This window comes from Phoca vitulina, unplaced genomic scaffold (genome assembly GCF_004348235.1).
Source record: "Phoca vitulina isolate PV1807 unplaced genomic scaffold, GSC_HSeal_1.0 scaffold24, whole genome shotgun sequence".
In the NCBI taxonomy this organism is placed as follows: Eukaryota; Metazoa; Chordata; class Mammalia; order Carnivora; family Phocidae; genus Phoca; species Phoca vitulina.
In genome coordinates this window covers 7,804,163-7,822,184 of record NW_022589727.1, presented here as the reverse complement: position 1 = coordinate 7,822,184, position 18,022 = coordinate 7,804,163, and the positions used below count along the sequence as shown (strand labels likewise).

General features: G+C 34.8%; 1 protein-coding gene across 3 annotated transcripts in view; it reads right to left on the bottom strand.

Moving 5' to 3' along the window:
• Window positions 1–18,022, bottom strand: part of RPRD1A (regulation of nuclear pre-mRNA domain containing 1A) — a 72,709-nt gene that overhangs the window by 30,390 nt on the left and 24,297 nt on the right. For 2 of the 3 annotated variants that reach the window (XM_032421176.1, XM_032421177.1), the window contains exons 2-6: window positions 15,201–15,330; window positions 11,755–11,861; window positions 11,575–11,675; window positions 8,487–8,613; window positions 8,201–8,376 (exon numbers count right to left, since the gene is read on the bottom strand). In XM_032421176.1, coding sequence (XP_032277067.1) covers window positions 8,201–8,376; window positions 8,487–8,613; window positions 11,575–11,675; window positions 11,755–11,861; window positions 15,201–15,330 — 641 coding nt within the window. Of the gene's footprint in view, window positions 1–4,021; window positions 6,913–8,200; window positions 8,377–8,486; window positions 8,614–11,574; window positions 11,676–11,754; window positions 11,862–15,200; window positions 15,331–18,022 lie in introns of those variants that run through there. The other variant, XM_032421178.1, reaches the window with a different exon arrangement.

Here is an 18,022-nt window from a genome sequence, read left to right as displayed (position 1 = left end):
AAAGACAGCCAGAGAGGGAACACAAGCAGGGGGAGTGGGAGAGGGAGAAGCAGGCTCCCCGAGGAGCAGGGAGCCTGATGCGGGGCTCGATCCCAGGACCCTGGGATCATGACCTGAGCCGAAGGCAGACGCTTAACGACTGAGCCACCCAGGCGCCCCTCATTTTGTTTTCTTAAATTGTAGCAGACTGAGCATGAAAATCACTTCACTTCACTTCACTCCTTTATTTTCCCCCCTACATCTAGGAATTTATGAAAAAAAATTATCACAGATAAGCAAAGATTTAGCTAAAAGGTGATTCAAAACAGTGTTTTTTCAATAGCAAGAAACTGGAAAAAAAAACTGCTAAACAGTAGGCAGCTGGCTAAAGAAATACTTCATTTTAGATAATTAGAATATTTATAATGAGAAAATGTTTACTATAAATGTGTAAAAAAGTATGTAAAAGAGCATGCACTATATGATTCCATCTTCCAAATCTTGTCAATTGCATTTAAAGGGTAATGAGACTACAGATGGTATCTGTGTGTTCTTATGAAGGGTTTCTAAACTATGAGGATCACTTACTACTTTTACAGTTAGAAAAACTTTAGTGCCAACTATTCAATTTTTTAAGAAAGCAAAAAAAAAAAAAGAATTTTAAAATAGTTCACTCATTATGTCAGTTATCTCAATAAACCTGGGAAAAAATAATAGGCTTCGCTGCACAAAAAATAAAAATGAAAAAGTTTAATTTGATTTCCTAAAACCAAAATCATCCTCCCCACCAAAACTAGTTCCCTATTTTTTTATTTTTTTTAAGGATTTTATTTATTTATTTGACAGAGAGAGACACAGCGAGAGAGGGAACACAAGCAGGGGGAGCGGCAGAGGGAGAGGGAGAAGCAGGCTTCCCGCTGAGCAGGGAGCCCGATGCAGGGCTCGATCCTAGGACCCTGGGATCATGACCTGAGCCGAAGGCAGATGCTTAAGGACTGAGCCACCCAGGCACCCCACCAGTTCCCTATTTAATATCCTTTTAGCCAATGTCAGAATCATCTGCCCCATGGTTTTCAAAATTTCATTTATCACGGATTCCTTCTACCTCTCTACCCTCAGACCCAATTGATAAAATTCTTATGATTCAATGGTTTCCCATACCTGCCCATTCCTTTCTCACTGCTATCATCAACTATGGTTCAGGCCTTCATTATCCATAATATAAAATTTTCTAATTAAATCCTATCTGGTCTTCTTATAGCGAATTCTCCCCCATTGTAATCCACTCGGTTAACTTCAACCAGGCTTGCAAACACTGCCAATGCCACCATTCCTCTCCAACCTTTGGACTGCTACAACCATCAGCTCCACCTGACCTTCAGTGCTCTCCACAATTTGGTTCTAACTACTTTCCAATCTCACCTCACTTCTAGTAATTCTCAGCTGCTACAGGAACAGTAGTAGAAGTTATCAGTTATTGAGCACTTACTTCAGGGAGAGTGCTAACTGCTTTGTAAGCATAAATTCTTTAATCACAATGCCCCTCTTGAAGGGTATTACTATTATCAACTATATTCTTTAAATGAGTGAGCAAGGCAATTACAGATTAAATTCCTTTCTTTTTATGTAAAAAGAAAGAACACTGGCTTAAAGACTGATAACATTTGTGGCTCCGGTTCTTCCACCAGGTAGCACTGTGACTCATACATTCAGTGCTTCTTCACTGATGAGTACTGTTCATTTGTTACTCATGTTTTCTAACATATTGTTAACATGTTATTCTACTGAAGGAAAAACAGGGCAAACTGGTAAAATACTTTTATTTTTAAATGGCCACTCACTCCTTTATTTCAAATGCTCAGCCGCAGTTCTAGAAGCTGCAGTTCTTGAACACAAGGCCCACTTTTAAGGTATTGGACTAGACGAATATGACTTAAAAATTAGTTCACCTACTGTGCTTGATATAATTTTCCTCAAAAACCTCATTAATCATTTTTAAAGGCAACATTCTTTTTCTGATTTAATTACAAAATAAATCACCAATTTAAAATATAAATATTTATATACTTCTCGCAAATTACATTTGTACTGGTATTCACTCATTCATCATTTGAATCATTTATTCATTCAACAAAAACACCAGGAGAAAAGTACTACTCCAAGTGCTTAGGGTATGGCAATAAACATGAAAAACAAAACAAAGTTCTTCCTCTCATGGAGCTCACATTCTAATGGCAGGTACAGATGATAACTAAGTACATATACAGTGATACGTACTGTGAAGGAAAAATAAATAAAAAGCCAAAAAGAAAACAACAGTGTAATACAGTGGGTGGGAAAAGGGCAGGTGGAACCAAATGAAAGGGCAGTGAAGGACGCTGAAGAGGTAACACAGAAACATAAATCTAAATGAAAAAAGGCACCAGCTAAGTAAAGATCTGGTGGAGAGAGCATCCAGCTACTCTGTTAGCGATTAGCAAGGCAGAAACCCTGATCTGATGTGAGAAATGCTTCACCTGCTTTAAGAGTAAAATGGATACTGTTGAAATGGTTCAAGATGAGGTTAAATGGAGACTCATGACTAGGCTATCATGGAGTTTTAAATAAGATCTAAGTGTAAAGGGAAGCAGTGCAGAGTTTTAAACAGGGGTATGATGAGCCCTGACTTCTTAAAAGATAAACCAGGCTGCAGTTGCTTAGGGCATTAAGAGAACAGGAAGATGAGTTGTTAACAATCTAGGCAATGTATGACAACCACTTAGACAAGGGTAGTTGGCAGAAGTTACAAAACACATATACTATAGTTCTATTTTACAAGACACAATGGTCTTCCATTTTTATAATAAACTGAACTCATATTTTTCTCCACTCCCTCCCAAAAAGCCACTAAAATAGTAAAACAATTTATAAAGGTGGAAACTGAAAGGAATGGAGAAAAGGGACTCATACTACACAGCTGTCATGAAACTTTTGGAAGATGGAAAAAGTGGAACAAGGAATAACGACCGAAAGTGATATAATTCATCCTGAGCAACTTTGGAGAGGCTCAGGACTTTGAGGTACCAAGCTCCTTGAAATGTAATAGCCTTAAGGTTGACAATTAAGATCAACTGAGAATCTCTACATCAGTCTGTTAAAACTCTTATCATATAGAGCCAAAAGACAGGAGTGAGAAACCAAGCCAAAGATTTGCATTTGAAGATCCAAATCACAGACAAAACTAAGGCACTATTCTGAAAACAGATGGCCTATGTTATCTACCCAGCAAATGCGATGCATTTTTTTTTTTTTTTTTGGAGAAAATTAATAGCCCAGAAGAGAAGACCTATAAATAATATTTGGGAATCATCAAAGACAATGATCTAGTACAATCTTACTGAAAGTTAGACTGATAACATGTATCAAGTCCTTAACATGAATCAACAATTTCATCTTTAGGAATTTATCACATACATAAACAAGAAGACACAGATGAGTCAAGAGTATACTAGAAGAGATGTTCACTGCAATACTGTTTATAATAATATCAAAGCAACTGAAACACTTAGTCAAAGAACACAGAGTTGTTAAATTATGATATAGCCATTCATTAAACGGAAAACAGTGATGTAAGTTGTACATATATTACATGAAAAGAACAGTATGCAAAATACATGGAGCCAAAACACAGGGCTAAGCCTTTTGCTCAAGGAGCTTTTTTCCTGGGGCACCTGGGTGGTTCAGTTGTTAAGCGTCTGCCTTTGGCTTGGGTCATGATCCCAGGGTCCTGGGATCAAGCCCCACAACCGGCTCCCTGCTCAGTGAGAGGCCTGCTTCTCCCTCTCCCACTCCCCCACTGCTTGTGCTCCCTCTCTCACGGTCTCTCTGTCAAATAAATAAAATCTTAAAAAAAAAAAAAAAAGAAAAAAAAGGAGCTTTTTTCCTATTGATGAACATAGATTAACTGCATAATAAAAAATACTAAGATTATGATTCTTGAAAAGTAAATTAACCATAAAAATTTTACACTTAATGATATTTAGATCTCAAAAAATAAGAAACCATTAAGAAATTAGTAATGTCTGCTTTAAAAAAAAAAACCCATATAACTCCATCTTATTAAATTACTTCTAAATTTAAATCAATGATTCAGTGAAAAAAAGTAAAACGTAAGAAATAACTGAACTACAGATGAAAGATTCCATAATCAGTTCTCCATATCCTTACCACTATACCCTTAATAAAATTTGAAATTTGATAAATAACCATCAAAAAGCTATGTGCAGGTAACACCTTCAGGAAGATTTTGAAATCTGCACTTTCAGTGCTATTTAATACATTCTTATTTCCTATAGTGCGAGAGCAGACATTTGGAATTTCTAATCATTAAATGTCTCAGGCAAAACAAAATTTATCTTAAGCATTTAAAAAATGAAAATTGAACTTTCTGGAAAACGAAGTTTTATGAGTGTAACAATCTTGAAAATCCTGGATAATGCTGTCTAGCAGACAGAGGGGATGGACAACAAAAGTAAACAATGTGTTCAGAAACAGGGAGAAGGCCAAGTAAAGTAAGAAATAACTACTTAGGAAAATGTCATTTGAAATATTAAGTATGAAAGCAAATACATATAAAGTAAGTGGAAAGGAAGTAAAAATTCATATACACAACGATCATTATTAGTTAAAATTGTAGACATGAACAATACCAGAAATAATACGAACAAAAATCTACTGCATAATTAAAGGTGGGTAAGACAAATGGGCCACTAGAATAAAAAAGAGACTACATTCCCATGTATACATATATAGGAATTAAGTATAACAGAAACGGCTTTTTACAACATAATAAAAGACAGACTGAGTCATTAACTCATTAATCATTAATTAATACATGACAAAGGACATTTACCATCACTTTCAATTAGACCCTATGTCACACCATGAATTAAAAAATCCTAATGGATAAAATTATTAGGAAAAAATTATTAGAAAAATAGCATAGTATTTTTAAAGTTATGAATTGAGAACACCATCTTAACTATATCCAGAAAGCCCAGAATCTATAAAAGAAAAGAGAAACATTAACAAGCAAACTTAGAACCAAATAGAAAAGTAGTCAATCCTGCAGATATACTTGCACAACTATACAAGCCTGCCTCACCAGGATGTTCTCTGCTGCACTACCAAAATGCACAAAATTAATAAAAGCAACTCAGTGGCTGCAATCTGACACCATGAGAAGAGGGACAGACTTAAATAAATAAATAACACTCATACACTGAATACTACGCCATCAATTTAAAAAATGAGCTAAATCTGAATATACTGATGTAGGACTGCAAAAGATAAACAGTCCTCTCCGACAGTTTTCCCATCCTGACTTCTAGAACTTGGAACTATAATTTGACTTAAGAGCCATCAAATTGTGATTTCCAATTTTCTATGGAATTCTAGGAATTTAAAACACATCTGGATACTATGACATAAAATAGGGGTTTTATAAAAGCGTATTTCCTTATACCAGCTGAACAGAGCATCAAAGACATTATCTTATTAAATGTGAAAGAACTGCTGATCTCTATACTTTCCCCTCCCCAACAGTATCAAAATCAAAATGTTACTTTAAGTCCCCTATCCATGAATGCCTTCCAAAATAATAAACTAGGTGAACAAGAGTTTATTCAATAATGTCAACTTCTGAATGGTGAAATATGATTTTCTACAGCAATCTGTGACATGCATTTTATAAATATAAATTAGATTAATAGTCTAACAGTTATCTGCTTAATAACCTGCTAAAGTTAGTCACAAGTTCCAAAAATGATTCATAATTTCCAAAATAATTTCATGTTTTCATTCATTACAAATGCTTTAAATAGCAACCTCCTTAAAAAATGTGAAATAGATAATCCCTGAATGAATACTTTGAATTTATATTCGATTTAAAGAAAAACAAAAAACGACTCATCAATACCTGGTCAATGACAGTTGATGTTCAAAGATGCAGATAACTGAAAACTATCTGATGGTATCACAGCTTATATATATGGTAAGTATAAATCCTGACCTCTCAGTTTCAACTTCAGTGATGCCACCTACTTGATACAAAAAATGTCTAAATATCTCAAATCATTTCCATAATCTTCTGACAAAGAAATCACTTAGTTATAAATAATAACTTACAAAGAGTTTTGTGGAATGACTTCCTAATTTATTGGAAATCTACATTTTTATTACTTGTAAAAACATGTTCAGCATAATTTAGGTGGTCTCTTTTTAATATGATAATATCCAGTCACGTTGAAAATCAAAAAAGTTCCTAGAACACTTTAAGACAGTGATTACCTCTGAGGAGGGAGCAGGCAGAAAGAGTTGGAGAGAGAGTTTTTAGCTTTTGCTGTGAATTTAAATTTCTTTAAGTAAAACCTAGAAGCAAATGTGCCCTTTGGAGGCAGAGTTCCTGGGTTCTTAACAACTCACTACCTCTTTCTGACCTTGGGCAAGTTATTTAATTTCCCTGTGCCTCGGTTTTCTTTACCTGTAAAATGGGGATCATTTTTCCTGCTATATAGGATTAAATGAGTTGACAGATGTGAAGTGCTCACAATAGTACCTAACACATGGTAAATGTTATTGCTATTATTATCATCAGCCTCATCACCTATAACCATCAACTAGGCAATCTAGCTGAAAGGAACTGGGAAAAGAGGGAACTGGAGGGTGACATCTGATTTCTACACTTCCTAACATTTCAAACATAAATTCTATTTTTGTAACCAGTGATAAATAACCAACTTAAGTGAAAAAGCAGTATACAGTAGAATAACAGTTTCAGTCTTCAGTTTTCAAAAACATGAGACAATACAGGCTTTGGAGTTTGATATTTATTTTTAGCAGGAAGAATATGCTAATGATGATGACATCGTTAGAAGATACGCCCATGTCCAATACCTGCAACAGAAGCTCAATAGAAGTTAAAGAAACCATACCAAAAGACTAAGGACAAAAATTGCATAACATTACTTACCCTTAATTCTGCTAACAATAAAACAAGTAACAATATGTTTAAGATTGAAGTTGCATCACAAGATCAAAAACTAGCCAAGTTAAATATCGTATGTATCTTCATAAAATTTTTTACCTTTTCCTTTCTATGTACAATTGGGAAACCTTTTGTACGTGCTCTCTCCAAGGTAGAGCATGGTGCCAATAACTATGCTCCAAATTGTAAAGGGGTAATGCTAAATTAAAAGCTGAGAATTTGGGGTGGGAGAGCTCTTGATCAAACAGCTGGTCTCACAGGTAGAAATGACGATCCTCTTTGGCAGAGACCGCTAAAACAAGAACTAGACACTAATAAAAGCAACTTAGTAGAGGCAGTATCATAACATACCTACAAATTTACAGAGAACTGCTTAAATAAAGGGATCCAGACGAGTTAGAAATTCTCCTACATATACATATAGAATAAGAAATTGCTAGAGCAATAAACAATTTAAACAAGAACTAGTCAAAAAAGATTCTGGTCCAACCACCCCTGACAACAGCTACTCTGCTCAAAGGAAGTAGGAAAATGTTTCTCACCCCTGAACCTCCAGACTCATCAACAGTATCAGTCACCACTTAACTTAAAGGAGTGATGACTTTCTTTTACCAAAGGTTGTGTATAAGTCAGGAGTGAGGTGGGAATATGTTAAACATTAGAATCAGGGATGGAACAAAAGAGTAACTTGAAGACTAACTTCTTGAACGGAATTGATGAACTTTACAGGGACAGGGAGAGGGGGACTAGCATACCCACAATTAATTCTATGCCAAAAAAACTCTTTTTATTTTTTGATTGTATACCTAAAAGTGCATACATGTACTCTGAACAGGAATTCAAGAAATCCAACCATAATTTACTGTAGCTGACACCAGACTTTATACTGCTATTTTCCCATAAATCTGTTCTTGAAAATAAGAGTTTAAGCTCTTCAGATGAATTACTATTACTGGAATTCCACATGAATAATTTTATAAAGCAACCAATTTTCATAATACCAAATTTCTAAGTTTACTTAGGCTGCTGACTTGGTTCAAGTAGAAAGAAACCCATTCCTGCAAGGAGTAGCTTACCTGGGCCATTGTCTAAAAAGGTCTATGTCAAAAAATGCAAAATGTGTGGAAACAGAGTATTCTGAAACGCCTACCCAAGAAATAAATTAAACAAGCACTAAAGAAGGAAAAGGTTACGCACTTCCAATTTATGCTCTTTCTCTGCAAGGGCTTCCTTTTGACAACGAAGAAAATCTGCTAACATTCGAGTGAGTTGCTTCCTATCATCTATTTCAGCCGCCAATCTGCCATTGTAATCTGCCAGCAACATACAAGCATCCTCTACCATTTTAGAAAGCCTTTCTCCAGATTCTTTATCTAAGAAAAGCACAGAATAACAACATTATTACACAACAAAAACAATGCCATATGCCATTCCCTCACCCTGACTTCCAAAAAAGTTCCAGATCACATTTTCCTTTTCTTACCTGTTATCTTATCTAGTAGGGATACTTCTTGGACTTCAACAGGCAAAGACGCTATCCTCTGATGAACTGCTGCATCACCTGAGGCTGCATTCTCTAGATCTTGTAATGCTCTAACAAGATCTAGAGTCTAAAAAGTTATACAACTTTAGAACCATAATAAATGAAGCTTAAACAAATACAAAAGACTTAAAATTTATTTCATATTCCTTACTCCTTATGGGCTATGTATCTGTTCGAAGTTTTAAATATAAACTACTTTTGAAGGCAGTCCATTTCTTTTAAGAAATATTAAGAAAAAGAAACTATACTATGTCAAGTATTGGAAATATATAAATTGAAAACTAAAATAAGACATGGCCCTCAGCCCTGAGGAAGTCATACTCCAGTGGTAGAGACAGATAGTGTAAAAATAATTATCAGACTCTGAAAGTAACATGCTTCATTTATATGCCAAATACATACAGTGGCAAAAGGGAAAGCAGGCTATAACTTCAACCTAGACAATACAAGTTTTACATATGACATATTCATTATATTATCATTATACATGAGCAGAATTTTTTTAATACTAAATTGCATATTTGGGGTAGGGGGATACAAATTGTTCTACTACAACAAAGAAGAGTCTTACCGATTGTATTTCTATATGACATAATTAAAGCACAAGAGCAATGTAGCTTTGGAATATGTTTAAATATGGTATCTTCAACTACTCTACAGTTTGTTAATAAGATCATTAAAATATCACAAAATTCCATATATCTGATGACTAATACTTACATAAACACTTAGCCAATATAAAAATTATTTTATCATTAGAATATTTTACTTGCACTGTTTTCATATCAGATATAATTAGGAGGGAACAGCAAGCCTTTGCTGGTAACTTCACAATTCATAATGTCTATAAATTTACTCCAGAGAAAAATAAATACATTTTCTTTTTACTGGTCTCTATTTCCATCTCACCTCCTTCTTTTTTTCTTTTTTTAATCTCTAAGACTAGTTCCTGGAACAGTAGGAAATTACACACACTTGAAAAATATAGGATATAATCAATTCTGTGTATACATTAAAGATGACACTGACAGATCGTTACTGGTTTTTCTTTAAGCTATTCCCTTACAAAAAAGTGCTGTCACTGGGGTCTAGCACAAAGTAAATATCAAACAATATTAAGAATGAGTGGAATCTAATATGAAATATACTATCCCACATATGCTTTTAATTCATTACTATGTGTTTAATATTCTAATATTTTACAAAATAATTTTGATGTAAGATATATCCCCTTACAAATGAAAGTGAGCTTAAGAGCAATGATGATTATCAGGAAGCTTGTTTCTCATGGTGCCCCAATTAACTTTTATATAGTAATTTTTTAATTAGTCTTAGAAAGTTCTAAAATTTTCTGAAGTTCTGAGAAGTAATCTGGCTTTATGGTCTTGATATGCATGCTTTAACTACAATCTGCTCTCATCTCGCCTTTACATTCCCACATGAGTTAATTCTAAGTTTCCAGCGCTGGGTCAAGGATCAGATAAAAAAGCAAAGTTGTCTGAAAACAACACTAGCCTACAACTTTCTAATAGAAGAGAATGAAATGAGTTCAATTGGATCCTACAAAGAGAAATTTTAGCCATTCCTAAAATAAAATGGTAGCTACAAAGCTGAACCACTGAGAATTAAGCAGTACAACTAATCTGAAAATAGTCATTATAAAATAAAAAGCAACAGCATTTTATTTAAGTACTAGATTAGAGTCAGACAGATACTCCTAAGATATACAACTGAGGTTACTCTTTTCATCAGGGAGAACACAAGAGGATCAGACCCTGTATCTAGAACTTGGGTAAAATACTGTTCATGGAATCATAATAAGGCTCTCAGCACAAAGTGCTTTGTCTTAATTATTACCAAACAGAAAGAAATATAAACCTTAGCGTTTGGTTATTTGAAATGTTATGTTATTATTTTTTCCTCAAGCTTCTGTCCCTGGTGATCATGTGGGCTTCTGTACCTCCTGTCAATGAGTGAACAGGTAGTTTGGATCAGGTCCTGGCTGAGTACCTAGCTGAGATTCTTTCTGCCTCCCCAGTATTAACAGTGACATAACACACCAACAGTTTTAGGCAGTGATTGGTTTTATCTTTCTTTCAAGTTCCTTTCATTGGGAAAGAGTTTCACCCAGCCTCTGGTTTCATGCAGTGAATTCAGGTCCAGTCCTCCAACTCCCATGGAGCACTTTGAGTTCTTATTACCCTAGTATTTCTGGAAAGCCATATGTACTTCCGGACCAAAGCTTAGCAAGAACCAGGCTCTGGCTCACATACTGAATTGTGCTTCTGTACCATTTCTAGCCCACGAAGATATTTACCTTGTTTTATGAGTATGGCTATGTCTTCATTTTCTCCTTTTAAATTTTATCTGTCCCTCCTATATGTTTGAAACATAGAAGGAGGAAGCTTTAACACTCAATGCCCACATTAATTAAAAGTTAAAAATGTTTTTCTGGAATCATTTGATGGCTAAAGAATGCTATACTGTACCAACCTGGAAGGACATGGGGTATTAAGATAATGACTCTAATCCACTTATTTTACCATGGAACTATATGGTTCTATAGTTACATAGAACTGTATGAATACATGCTTGTTACTGTAACACTCATTTTTACATGTTTAAAAGAAAAAATACTTTAAAGGGCAGTGTTTATCTCTAGGAATGGCATTTTCAGTGTACTTAAATCATATAACAAAATAGTCTTACCACATAATGTTTTATTTATTTAAAAGGAAACTATTTAAATGGTGGATATCTCACCAGACCTCATATTTAGCAATCAGATATTCTTTTTCTATGCAAAATACGGTTGCCTAATATACATTATACAACATATATTAAACATAAGCAATCTGTTAATCAGAAAATAAGAGATATTCACATAGCTTCTTTCTTGCACTCAGAATTATAATAAAAATCAATTTATAGAAGTAAAACTTAAGTAAAACTTAAGTAAAATTAATAAAGCTTCGTGGCCACATGAAGTAACAGTAGCAAAACTCCCTCAACACAGAAAAACTTCTACCTGTGGTGGTTCACTTGGAGATCCCAAAGAGGAACAGTTTTCATTTTCATCCCCCACTTTTATCTGTTCATAAGTTCGCTTCCTAGGCTTCTTATCACCATCTGAAATGGAAGAACACTGAAGTTTTAATGAAAGCAAACATTTTAACGAAGAGATCATGATAAAAGATTACACACTTACACAGAGCTTGCTTAAGTTGTTCTAATACATCATTCTCATAAACAGACCTTTCTTCCCAAATAGATAATACCCTTCCAAGGTGCTTCTTACAACTTTCATCAGTTTCACTAAAGAAAAAATACAAATAATAACAATTAATAGAGCTACTAAGAAGGTAATGGTTATTTTCAATACAGTCAGACACTCATTCCCTGAAAAAAGCTGTTCAAATGTTTACTGAGCACCACTATGTGACCAGAAGTTCAGGGGTGAAGTGATCAAGACAGACTTACTCCCTGCTTCCTTTAAAATCTTATAGACATATATTTTTTTTAAGATTTTATTTTTTTAAGTAATCTCTACACCCAAAATGGGGTTCAGACTTAGAATCCTGAGATCAAGAGTCACACGCTCTACTGACTGAGCCAGCCAGGTACCCCTAGACACATTATTAAACAAAAAATTACAAAAAAATGTAAAGGTGCTCACACTGGCTACTAGGGGTTTACAAAGAAGATGCCCCTAACTGAATGGCGGCTGAATATGAGGCTAAGAAGATTTCAAATAGGTGATTTTTAAATTTATTTAACAAATACTTATTGATCAAGGCACTATCTTTGACACTGGAGATACAAATGGAGCTTTATAGCAGCCGTTGCTTATAAGGGCCACAAAAAAGAACAAGCTATTAAAGACAAGCATAATGCAGAGGCCTGGCCCACTTCAAAAGAGATTAAAAAAAGGATCTGAGGAAGTGATATTTGAGATCTGATGACTGGAATAACAGGGTAGTGGCAAACAGACTACTCCCAACCACCTCCGAACTGCCTTCATCACTACCACTGTAGACTGAGCTGCTATTACCTCTTGCCTGGATTTCTTAAGTCTTCTCATTGGTCTCTTAGGCTCTTACTCTTCACTATGCTCTACTAATGTCAATCAAATCATACGGCTCTTCAATCCCCTAAGAGCTATCAATCATACCAAGAATAAAACCAAAATCCTTATGCTGGACCACAGGTGGACATGTTCTACTTCCTGGCTACTTCTCAGTCTACATTCTCTAAATACTTTCTCCCATACAGGGGCACCTGAGTGGCTCAGTCATTAAGCGTCTGCCTTTGGCTCAGGTCATGGTCCCAGGGTCCTGGGATTGTGCCCCACACTGGGCTCCCAGAGAGCCCACCTCCCCTGCTTGTGTTCCCTCTCTCGCTGGTCTCTGTCAAATAAATAAATAAAATCTTTAAAAAAAAACAAAACACCTTCTCCCATACAAATCTCCTTGCTGATCCTCAAACATGCCCAGCACACAGCTGTCTATTTCTGCCAAGTATTCCCTCTACATAGAATCCTCTCCTAGAATGCTCAAGTGGCTCATTTCATCTTTTCCTTCAGTCTCTGTTCAAATGCCACCTCCCCAAAATAGTCATTCTTTATCTCATGATGTAAAGCTCTCCTACCCTCTAGTTCTTTCCTTAATTTATTTCTTCACAATACTTACCTACTAGCATAGTATATATTCACCTCTACATCTAGTTTTTACCTTTGTCATCCACTGAAATGCAAGCTCCACTAGGACAGAACTTTATCCTGTTCGCTAAAGTATCCTTCGGGCCCAGCACTTAGTAGGCAGTCAATAAATACTTTATTGAATTTCTCAGAAGAGGCAACATATTTAAAAAACTTAAGGTAGAAAGAACTAAAAGAGTGAGTTCAGTTAGCTTAAACTTGGACTATAAATTGTGTGTGTGGAAGAAATGTGAGACAGGAGTCTGAAAATGTGGACAGGGCCATGAAGCAACACCTTAAGTCTTGCTCAGGACTTTAGACTTAATCTCTGGGACAAATGAGAACAACTCAAAGGCAAGGGAGCATTATGATCAGCTCTGCACTGTGGCTAGTTTTGTAAGTGGATTAAACAATACTGGAGGCTCCTGCAATTATATAGAAAATGACATTATGGGGGCACCTGGGTGGCTCAGTCAGTTAACTGTCTGCCATTAGCTCAGGTCATATCTTGGGGTCCTGGGATAGAGCTGCGCCTTGGGCTCCCTGCTCAGTTGGGAGTCTGCTTCTCCCTCTCCTTCTGTCCCTCCTTCCCCCCAACCCCCGCTCATGCTTTCGTGTGCGCTCTCTCTCTAAAAAAATAAATAAAATCTTAAAAAAAAAAAAGAAATGACATTATGGAAACTGGAATGGAAAGAAATCTAAAGAACTGTGGGAACTATATATACTACATGGGATAAAGGGAGTGAAAGAGAGAGGAGAATGTGATATACTATATATCACAGTATCAGAGAAAGTTAAAGCTGACACCTAATTTCTCATATGGGCATCTGGATAGATAGAGTTGGATCTACTGAGAGAGTGAAACCTAGAGGAGGAACAAGTCTGACAGGAGCAAGGACATAATATGAGTTCAACATGACTTAGTACGTTTGAGATGTATGGAGGCATACAACTAGAAATTCATTAGGCAACAGGACACACAGGTCTAAAACAAAGAAAACACATCTGGACTGGAGTGTAAGATTGTGAGTTATTAGGGTGTGGATAATAAATAAATACATGCAATGTATAAAATCGCCCAGAGGTCAAGTGAAGAATATGACCACAGAAAGAGGGCTTAGGACTGAACTCTTAAGTAATGCCAACATCTGAAAAGATGGTAAAAGACAATATCTAAAAGGAAAGATAAATAATATACATTTAAGAAAGTAACATACAGCACTGTAATTTTTGAAAAATGCATCCACTATGACTAAAGTTGCAGGGCATGCCTGGAGTATATTCTCATCCTTAAATCATTCAACACAGATCTTCATTTACCCCTGGATTCTATAATTTAGACTGATTTAGTAGTCTACCCCAATAATGTTTACCCAGTAATCTACCAAATATTCACATATGTTGGAAATAAGCATTTAAAAGGGGCATAAGCCAAAGCCCTGACCTTTACCCTCAGAATTTTTCTGTAGCAAAATTTTTCAACAGGCTTATAATTATTCTAAATAAATATTCTATACTTCCAAAGCATTTTAAAATGTTATAATATGTATCCAAACACTAAAAAAACCTTAAAATTATAAGCAATATGAAAGGAAAAGGTATGACGTTTATCCAGAAATATTAGTTGGAAAAATAACTTTATAAGCACACAAATTTTCAATTCAATACCTTCATTTATTCTTAATGAAGTTCATTCCAAAATGACAGTTGCTTTTGGTCTCTTAAAGGAAAGCTGTTAATTCAAGCACTCCAAATACCCACCATTGCAACAGTTCAAAAATTTCCATTCACACAAAGTATTTAACACATTTACAAATGCCATTTATAGTTAAGTCTTTTCAAATGAAAATTTCAAAGAAATAAATTCCCTGTTTTTTGTTTGAATGGCTTATGGCAAATTTTAACAAAAGGACATATTATGCATATTTAAGAGATTACCTAGTACTCAATTACCATACCTTGAAACGTGTTTAAAAGCCTCCACTATAACTGGTGCAAAATCTTTTGTAAACTCCGGTCCCTTCCTTTTGCTGTTCTGAATGACATCATTGGCTAGGTAGAGAAAAGTAAGCTTCCTGTTTGGTTTGGCTGAAAAATAAAAAAAAAAATTAAAAATCTACTTAAAATATCCTCATTTAACTTGGACAAACTTTCTCAATATATGACTCAAGCAGTTTGAGAACTACAACAAACCTACTAACCTTTATGTATCATGTTCAACTCTAGCTTCTCATTCTACTACCGAACTTATCAAGTCACTATTCTTTAACTCTCTAGGTTTCTATAGTTTCTGGAGATGCAGCATGTGAGGAAAAAAAGGACTCAGGAGGAGGAACTAGTCAATAATTAGTTTCCTTGCACTTTCACTAAGTTGCCCAAACTACTTACCTTTTGATTACTAGTCTTATCACTATTCCCAAATTAGTAGTTTTATACACCAAAATCCTCAGGTCTACAAAAATGCATCTCTGTGACTCAATCTGTACTAAATTTTGTTAAAACTATTAAACACTACATGAAATACAGCTTATTTAAAATAAGATGGTAACTGGTCATGTTAAGATGGTACCTTAAAGCTTGAATTTATGACTGTTTTAATACCCACATTGATTTTAAAGTTATCATTAAGTTATTGTAAAACAAGAGTACGAAATGTAAAATATGTTGAAAGAGACCTCACTTCAATTAATTATGTACTTTTTGCTTATGAAATAAATATTTCCCAAGCTGACAGAGTAAATGTTAGGGAGACCAAATGGGCAGTTTAGATTTTCACCCACTTTGGATTACATGGCCTTAAATAGCTGAATTCATCTAGACAAAAAGATGTCTCTTCTCATAATATTCAGTGGGTGTAGTCATTCTTCTAAAAGAACGGAAAAGATTTCAACAATTGTGGGCCAGAATACATTTTTACTAATTACAATGTTAAGTGGTACAGTATTAAGTACAACTCAAGAGTCATACATACAAGTAAAATTTAGTAGGTTGAACATAATCTTTTATATTGACTATTTTCATAATATAATTTTACTAGAATTAAATATGAATTATTCAAAGTAGTACAGTTATATTCAGAAACACTGTACTCTGTGGCATCCACATTCAATGGCGTAGGAAACTTATGGTCAAGACTGATAATCCAGTGCACCATATATGTGTGCCAGCTTAGTGGATTTAAGACGAAAACAGGCAGGCTACTTTGGGCCCTCTAGATTTGAGTATTCAGTTTAATCATTCAACACATTAAAAGCCACTTCTGAGTTCATGTCTTTCTTGAGAAAAAACTAGTGACACACAACCTGCTTACAAGAAACTAAAATACTGAGTCAGAGACGACCAGACTTTATAAATCTGTGCCATCCACTGCATAGTCTCATTTGCCTGTCTAAAAAGATGTGGCTCACCACTATGCTTTTGAAAGTCCTGGAATAGAATAAAGATATGGAAGAGATGGCAATAACAAAGACCAACTTCTGATTCTTTTGGCTCTTGTCTGGTTAGATAAACCATTCAGTATAACTGGTTAAGATACCAGGACCCTTTCCCATGAAGATGATTATAATGGCAACTTTCCCAATATTCAAACCTGTCTCTTTTTTACCTATCCCTGCCCAAAGAAAATCCCACCCAAAGAAAAGGTTAATATTAATTAATTAATCCAAGCCCATGGATTTATAGATATGGTAAAATACACTTTTTAATTTGTGTGGTACATAACAGAATTTACCATTTTAACCATTTCTAAGTGTTAGTTTATTGGTATTGAATATATTCACACTATTACACAACTATCATCACCATCCATTTCCAGAATTCTTTTCATCTTCTAAAACTGGAACTCATACCTATTAAACAGTAACTCTCTGTGCCCTTCTCCCTCCAGCGCCTGGCAATCACCATTTACTTTCTGTTTCTATGAATTTAACTATTCTAGGTATTTCATATAAGCAGAACCATATAGTATTTTTTTTTTTTTGTGACTGGCTTGTTTCACTTAGCGTAATATCCTCTAGGTTCATTCATCCATGGGCTACCAGCTCTTAAAAATAATTCAGAATGGTTTCTACAATGTACATTAAAGCAAAAATTTACAAGATATCAAAATGTATTTCCCAGCATATTCCAAAAAACAAACCAAAACTACAGCATGGATTTGGTATGAGGTCCAAATATCAACACATTATTTTCATTTTCTTCCCCTTGTGGAACCCAAGCTAAAATATGAGAAATACTTAGAAACCGCTATAACGTATATCCTTCTCCAAATTCTCAGTAAAAAAACTTACTTCCATTTAAAACTATGTGTACCTTCATGTAGAGCAAAAATAAACTAATGGAACTAATTACAACAAGCAATTCCAGAAGAAAATCACAAAAATGATTTTCAAATGAATTTTGATAATTTGATAATAACAGAGCCATAAATTGTTATTAAAGCATACAAAATTAACAGAGCAAACAAACCATTTCATAATTCCTTAAAGAAAAAACTCTGTTGGTAATAAAATATAACGCTTAAAACTGGGTCTGACCTAATCTCTTCCTTTATTTCTATTGTCACAGGGTTCCTTGTAAAACTGGCTATTTTCTAAATCTTCCATTCAATTTAAATAGCATTTATTTAATGTTTGCTATGTGCCAGGGACCATGCCGAGCATTGACCAAAAATAACCTTTCCTGTTTAATCAAGAATTTTCAAGCTCTATATAGACTGGCACATGACAGGTCACATCACTAAAAATGTGAGTTCTCTTTATTCCTACTCTCCACTAATGTA